Source organism: Engystomops pustulosus, chromosome 4 (genome assembly GCF_040894005.1).
Source record: "Engystomops pustulosus chromosome 4, aEngPut4.maternal, whole genome shotgun sequence".
NCBI classification, from domain to species: domain Eukaryota; kingdom Metazoa; phylum Chordata; class Amphibia; order Anura; family Leptodactylidae; genus Engystomops; species Engystomops pustulosus.
The window spans coordinates 25608656-25616883 of NC_092414.1; the positions used below are offsets into that span (position 1 = coordinate 25608656).

General features: G+C 43.1%; 1 protein-coding gene across 1 annotated transcript in view; it reads left to right on the plus strand.

Annotated features, from left to right (window-relative positions):
- The window catches only part of FAT2 (FAT atypical cadherin 2), an 81465-nt gene extending 76131 nt beyond the window's left edge, over positions 1-5334 (plus strand). The window contains exons 23-24 of the mRNA XM_072145549.1: positions 1001-1557; positions 4046-5334. Coding sequence (XP_072001650.1) covers positions 1001-1557; positions 4046-4503 — 1015 coding nt within the window. The 3' untranslated portion in view covers positions 4504-5334. The remainder of the gene's footprint in view (positions 1-1000; positions 1558-4045) is intronic.
- The last annotated feature ends 2894 nt before the right edge of the window (positions 5335-8228 follow it).

Below are 8228 nucleotides of genomic sequence, written 5' to 3' on the forward strand. Positions count from 1 at the left end.
CACAGGGCCCAGAATAATGATTACCAAGGCTTGGTAGGCCTTATATCCATGACATGGGACCAGAATAATGATTACCAAGGGTTGGTAGGCCTCATATCTATGACACAGGGCCCAGAATAATGATTACCAAGGCTTGGTAGGCCTCATATCTATGACACGGGGCCCAGAATAATGATTACCAAGGCTTGATGGGCATTATATGTATGACAGGGGGCCAAGAATAATGATTACCAAGGCTTGATGGGCCTTATATGTATGACAGGGGGCCAAGAATAATGATTACCAAGGCTTTATGGGCCTTATATCTATGACATGGGGCCCAGAATAATGATTGCCAAGGCTTGTTGGGCCTTATATACATGACATGGGGCCCAGGAATATGGTTACCAAGGTTTGGTTGGCCTTATATCCATGACATGGGGCCAGGGAGAATGGTTACCAAGTTTTGGTAGGCCTTATATCCATTTTGCTTGTCCTACATTGGATGTGGGGAAGCAATCAAACAATCCTGGTAGAGTGAATGGGAAAACATGTCCAAAAGTCCTTGGTTTCAGAAGGTGATGGTGTTCAAATGTGTTATGGAATCTCAAATATAGTATGGTTACAAGTTTTTGTCTTTGTGGAAGGAACTTTCTCTCCACCAATCAGCAGATTCCAGTAACTTGTAGCACCCAAATTGTCACTGAGACACCTTGAAGTACAATATTCTGCTGCAGTTATTAGGAGCTTTGCTGTATGTCCTGGGTCTGAACACTACATAAAGAAATAACCCAATAGTTCTTCATTAATGTGAACATGAAAACAAAAACCTTTAAGGGGTCGGCAAGCAGTAAAAAACTATGATCATACAAACAGTACCACAGATATCCAAAGTTTTGCTGTGCTGCTCAGTCCCATTCACTTCAGCGCAGCCGAGGTGCCATACTATGGGTCTTAGTGTCTGAGTACGTACAGCCCCTTGAATACTTGGTGACTCACTGGAGTAATTTCTGTCTTGCAGATGTGAGATTGCGGTGAGAAGCTGCCAGGATGCTTCCTGTTGGCACGATGCCCCCTGTACACCCAGCAGCACGTGTAATTGCAGTAACATTAACGGCGGGCAGTTGTGTGCGGAGGTGGACGAACCTGAAAACAATAAAAGTTTCCTAATTTCCGGAGCTCAGGAGATTGTCGAGATCCTAGGAGGGGTCCTCGCAGTCCTCTTCTTAGTAGGACTTTTTGTCATCTTCAGAAAACGTATTTGCAGACGAGCTAGGGCCCACAAACCTGCCCCTCAAGAAGACCCAGACCTAAAGCAATACATATCCAGAGACATAGGTGTCGGCACCCAAGTGCCACCAATGGAGCTGAACCTTCTCAGTTCTGTACCTCGGAACCAGCTGGATGCAGAAGGACAGTCAAGGAGAAACAATGTACCGGAGCTACTTACCTTTTGTAAACCACCAGTGACCCGGGGTCCTGCTATCTGTAGCGTGGCACCAAATCTACCCCCAGCCCCTCCCTCCAGTTCTGACAACGATTCCATCGCCAAGAACAACTGGGATTGTGAAGAGAGCGGTAAGTGTCTCTCAATCACTAACTTGTAATACTTGTAATACTGGGTAGTTTATCTTATCAGAGGAAAGTGCTACAACCTCTTTCCTTCCTAAACGGCTTTTCACTTTGCTGAATTTCATCTTGCTAGCATGACAGATTTGTCAGACTACTTAGAAGTCTATGGAGAGGGGAGTGAGTCACGGCAGCTTCAAGTCATCTTCTACAGAACTTTGTACCCAGTATGTTGATATCCAGAACTTCTTTGGTTCTGTATATCTTGATGTAATCGCCTATGTGTTGCCTCTGTATTACTTTTAGGGTATCATTTTTTATGAAATTGGGGGTACACTTAAGGATTTTGTAGGCACCATGCTACCCTGGTGGTTTGAGCCATAGATAAAGTTCTCATGCTAGACTTCTCTACTCATATGATTCACACCTGGCTTTGGTGTCAGATACTGAATCAAAAACCTGAACAAAAACTGCACATGTGAAAACACTCTAACTTTTGAGCAAACTTTCAGCCTTTGAAGACGTATCTGCCTGACAGTGGATAATAAACCAATTCATAATGGTTGTACCTCAAGGGAAAGATCTCCATTGAGTCATGATATAAAAACACGGTATAGAGTAAGGTTAGAGACACACCTGGCGTCTAGCTACTTCTATGGAGTATATGGAAAGTTAGGAATTCTGATGTTAAATAAGATCGTCCCCATCCTCCCAAACCCCTTAGCCTTGACATACTACAGAACTGTACAAGGATTAGCTGTAGAAACTTTGAGTGCGGAGTCCCGCCATAGACATGCAGGTAGCAATGAGTAGCTGCTACTGACACCTGCTGGCTGCTGGGAGTGACGGCAGCTAGGTTACTACCTGTCACCACTCGCTTCAGTCGGAGGCCTGGAATTCCCTGCAGTGTAGCTACATGTCTATGATTGACATCTCTGACTCTCTGTAAGCTCCAGGAATGCCGGGTGATTGTCTTACCTTTGTTCGTCGGCTCTGGGAGTGGGAGGCCATGACATTATCACACATTCGAGTTGTACCTTCATTGACAAATGTCTGATGAATACAATATTCTTCTCCCGGGGAAAGGAAAACTTGGCCCGTATTCATCTATTGTCACCGAGTCTTCAGAAGATACAATTACTACAGGTTGTCTATCTGCATAACTATGAAGAGCAGCTATTTAGAAAGCTTAGTTACAACCCCATATAAATCCTTAACACAAATTACAATCAATGTCGTACTAATATTTATTACTCATTTTTATCAAGTTTATATAAAGCAGTGGGTCTCATTCCTCGAAATGCTGTGACTCATGTTGTTGTGACCCCCAACCGTAAAATTATTTTCATTGTTATTTTGCTACTTCCTAACTTTTGCCACTGTAATGAATAGTAATCGTTGTCACAGCACCCGCCCCTAGTAGTCACAGTGATGCCCCCAGTAGTCACAGTGCTTGCCCCCAGTAGTCACAGTAAAACCCCCAATAATCACAGCGCCGGCCCCAAGTATCCAGTAGTCACAATGATGCCCCCAGTAGTCACACCACCTTCCCCCAGTAGCCAGTAGTCACAGCACCTGCCCCCAGTAGCCACAGTGATGCCCCCAGTAGTCACAGCGCCTGCCTCCAGTAGTCAGTAGTTACAGTAAAACCCCCAGCAATCACAGCACCAGTCCTGAGTATCCAGTAGTCACAGTGATGCCCCCAGTAGTCACAGCACCTTCCCCCAGTAGCCACAGCACTTGCCCCCAGTAGCCACAGTTATGCCCTCAGTAAACACAGCACCTGCGTCAAGTAGCCAGTAATCACAGTGATGCCCCCAGTAGTCACCAAGCCTGCCCCATTAGCCAGTAGTCACAGTGATGCCCCCAGTAGTCACAGACAATGACTCCAGTATAAATAAGTCACAGTGATGCCCTCAGTAGTCACTACACCTGCTCTAAGTAGCCAGAAGTCATAGTGATTCCCCCAGTAGTCTCAGTGTCTGCCCCCAGTTGCCAGAAGTCATTGTGATGGCCCCAGTAGCCACAGTGCTGCCCCCAGTAGTCACAGCACCTGCCGCAGTAGCCAGAAGTCCCGTGCTTGAAAGAACAGGCCATTTTCATCAGATCTGTAAGACACAAGTCCTGGCGCATGTGCGTTAAACTTGGGAATATGTCACCATCTCTCTCTCTTCAGTGTACATGTGCTGGAGTCATGTAATGTCTAACTTTCTGCTTGGTCTTACTCCTAAAAGAGAAAAAGCAGGTGCAGATTGATGCCACATGGCTCTGGCGCATGCGCACTGGAGAAATGCAGAGCTAGAGGTAGAGCAAGGCAGCGGAGTAGACTATCGGGCGCAATGAGATATTGGTTTTATCCAGAAGTTTTCTGCCTGCCTGATTTTATGGAATAAAAGTTACTTTTCAAAACTTGCAGCCCGCTTTCATAAGGGAAATCCTACTGACAGGTTCCCTTGTAGCATATCTCGTAACCATTATCTATCTTCTTGTATTCCAGTGTATGCAGGAGACTCATCGTATTGGCAATCTAGCTATAATCCTGCGGAAATACAGAGGTATCCACAATCAAAACCTTCAGTAGCACCTCCGATCCCACCGCTTCCGAGAGAACCGGAACAAGAGCCCTTATTTGGTGGGTTCCCATTTCCGATAGAACCCAACAAGCGAGCACCAATCCCTCCATGTTATAGCAACCGCAACCTGGATGATTTCCTCCCCCAACCATCTACCTGCCAGGACCAATACACTGCCATCAGCTATTACCCCACACAGCTAGTGCAGCAAAAAGGCATGTCTCACCCGAACCAAGATGGACTCCGACGTCTCAACGTAAGACTTAGCGTGGCACAGCCCTCCTATGCAGACTGCGGAGTGCCACCAATGACGCACTCAAATTACCAGGCTCCAGATCTAGCAGAGAGTGACTATGGCAGCTGTGAAGAAGTGATGTTTTAAAACTTTATTCTTACAAAGAGATGAATTCGGAGAAGGTCGTGGGAAGACCTATGGAAAGCAAAGAAGTTATACGTAAGACGACTGCAGAATGAACAGAGAATGTTGTAATCTGCAACTAAAGATTGGGAACCGCCATGGGGTCCTCATCTAGGCCATCATTATGAAAGCTTATGTTATAGCTTCTTTATACTGTGCAGAACTAGTCTGTGGATTAGAAGAACTATGGACAAAGGGTAATCTCTTAAAATAAGATAGTACAGAGGTCATATCTTCCTACAACATGCTGAGCATGACACATTTAATGTCCCGGTGACCCTAAATAGCTGCGTAGCACACAGTATTCATACCTCTGGCAGGGAGTTTTTGGTTGTGTGAGCCCATAGAAGGTGACCTCAATCTATATATATATTTTCCAAAAAGTAAATTTTTTCTTAGCACACAGTTACAAAGCAATATAAACTTCTTGAAACTATACAGGTCCACATTGCAGAAGTGGAGGCAAAAGTCTGCATTTTTTATAGGTTTGCTGTAGGTCGCTTGTATGATGAAAGCAGTGTTATATCCAAAAGTGCAAAATGCTGCCAAAATTCTAAGGAATGGAAAAGTTATTACGGTAACTTAAGTGGGGCAGCTAAAGCTCCATATGGTCATGTATTGTACTGACACACAGTGATATGGCAAATTATGTATATTGTGTATGCTGCCAGCGGGAGCCCCTGAGGGCAATGGGTGCATCCAGTCCCTCCATAAATGTATAATATTGTTCCATTGTATCTTTTTAGTGTATATAGCTGTATTTTTAAAACAATAAAATATAATTTTTTATAAATATTTCTGTTCATTTTAAATGTCAATATTTTGTCAAAAACACAGAAACAACAATGGTAGCATACGGCATCCTTTATTTCTTTAAAGTTAGTGATATCACAGTACAAGGATAATACACAGTGATGTCACAGTACAGGAATAATACACACAGTGATGTCACAGTACAGGGATAATACACACAGTGATGTCACAGTACAGGGATAATACACACAGTGATGTCACAGTACAGGGATAATACACACAGTGATGTCACAGTACAGAGATAATACACACAGTGATGTCACAGTACAGGGATAATACACACAGTGATGTCACAGTACAGGAATAATACACACAGTGATGTCACAGTACAGGGATAATACTCACAGTGATGTCACAGTACAGGGATAATCCACACAGTGATGTCACAGTACAGGGATAATACACACAGTGATGTCACAGTACAGGGATAATACACACAGTGATGTCACAGTACAGGGATAATACTCACAGTGATGTCACAGTACAGGGATAATCCACACAGTGATGTCACAGTACAGGGATAATACTCACAGTGATGTCACAGTACAGGGATAATACACACAGTGATGTCACAGTACAGGGATAATACACACAGTGATGTCACAGTACAGGAATAATACACACAGTGATGTCACAGTACAGGGATAATACACACAGTGATGTCACAGTACAGGGATAATCCACACAGTGATGTCACAGTACAGGGATAATACACACAGTGATGTCACAGTACAGGAATAATACACACAGTGATGTCACAGTACAGGGATAATACTCACAGTGATGTCACAGTACAGGGATAATCCACACAGTGATGTCACAGTACAGGGATAATACTCACAGTGATGTCACAGTACAGGGATAATACACACAGTGATGTCACAGTACAGGGATAATACACACAGTGATGTCAAAGTACAGGAATAATACACACAGTGATGTCACAGTACAGGGATAATACACACAGTGATGTCACAGTACAGGGATAATACACACAGTGATGTCACAGTACAGAGATAATACACACAGTGATGTCACAGTAGAGGGATATACACAGTGATGTCACAGTACAGGAATAATACACACAGTGATATCACAGTACAGGGATAATACATGCAGTGATGTCACAGTACAGGGATAATACACACAGTGATGTCACAGTACAGAGATAATACACACAGTGATGTCACAGTACAGGGATAATACACACAGTGATATCACAGTACAGGGATAATATACACAGTGATGTCACAGTACAGGGATAATACACACAGTGATGTCACAGTACAGAGATAATACACACAGTGATGTCACATTACAGATATAATACACACAGTGATGGCACAGTACATGTATAATACACACAGTGATGTCACAGTACAGTGTAATACACACAGTGATGTCACAGTACAGAGATAATACACAGTGATGTCACAATACAGAGATAATACACACAGTGATGTCACAGTACAGGGATAATACACACAGTGATGTCACATTACAGATATAATACACACAGTGATGTCACAGTACAGGGATAATACACACAGTGATGTCACAGTACAGGGATAATACACACAGTGATGTCACATTACAGATATAATACACACAGTGATGTCACAGTACAGGGATAATATACACAGTGATGTCACAGTACAGTGTAATACACACAGTGATGTCACAGTACAGGGATAATACACACAGTGATGTCACAGTACAGGGATAATACACACAGTGCTGTCACAGCACAGGGATAATACACACAGTGATGTCACAGTACAGGGATATACACAGTGATGTCACAGTACAGGAATAATACACACAGTGATATCACAGTACAGGGATAATACACAGTGATGTCACAGTACAGGGATAATACACACAGTGATGCCACAGTACAGGGATATACATAGTGATGTCACAGTACAGGAATAATACACACAGTGATATCACAGTACAGGGATAATACACAGTGATGTCACAGTACAGGGATAATACACACAGTGATGTCACAGTACAGGGATAACACACTCAGTGATGTCACAGTACAGGGATAATACACACAGTGATGTCACAGTACAGAGATAATACACAGAGTGATGTCACAGTACAGGGATAATGCACACAGTGATGTCACAGTACAGGGATAATACACACAGTGATGTCACAGTACAGGGATAATACACACAGTGATGTCACAGTACAGAGATAATACACAGAGTGATGTCACAGTACAGGGATAATGCACACAGTGATGTCACAGTACAGGGATAATACACATAGTGATGTCACAGTACAGGGGATAATACATGCAGTGATGTCACAGTACAGAGATAATACACACAGTGATGTCACAGTACAGGATAATACACACAGTGATGTCACAGTACAGGGATAATACACACAGTGATGTCACAGTACAGAGATAATACACGCAGTGATGTCACAGTACGGAGATAATACACGCAGTGATGTCACAGTACAGGATAATACACACAGTGATGTCACAGTACAGGGATAATACACATAGTGATGTCATAGTACAGGGATAATACACACAGTGATGTCACAGTACAGGGATAATACACACAGTGATGTCACAGTACAGGGATAATACACATAGTGATGTCACAGTACAGGGGATAATACACGCAGTGATGTCACAGTACAGAGATAATACACACAGTGATGTCACATTACAGGATAATACACACAGTGATGTCACAGTACAGGGATAATACACACAGTGATGTCACAGTACAGGGGATAATACACGCAGTGATGTCACAGTACAGAGATAATACACACAGTGATGTCACATTACAGGATAATACACACAGTGATGTCACAGTACAGAGATAATACACACAGTGATG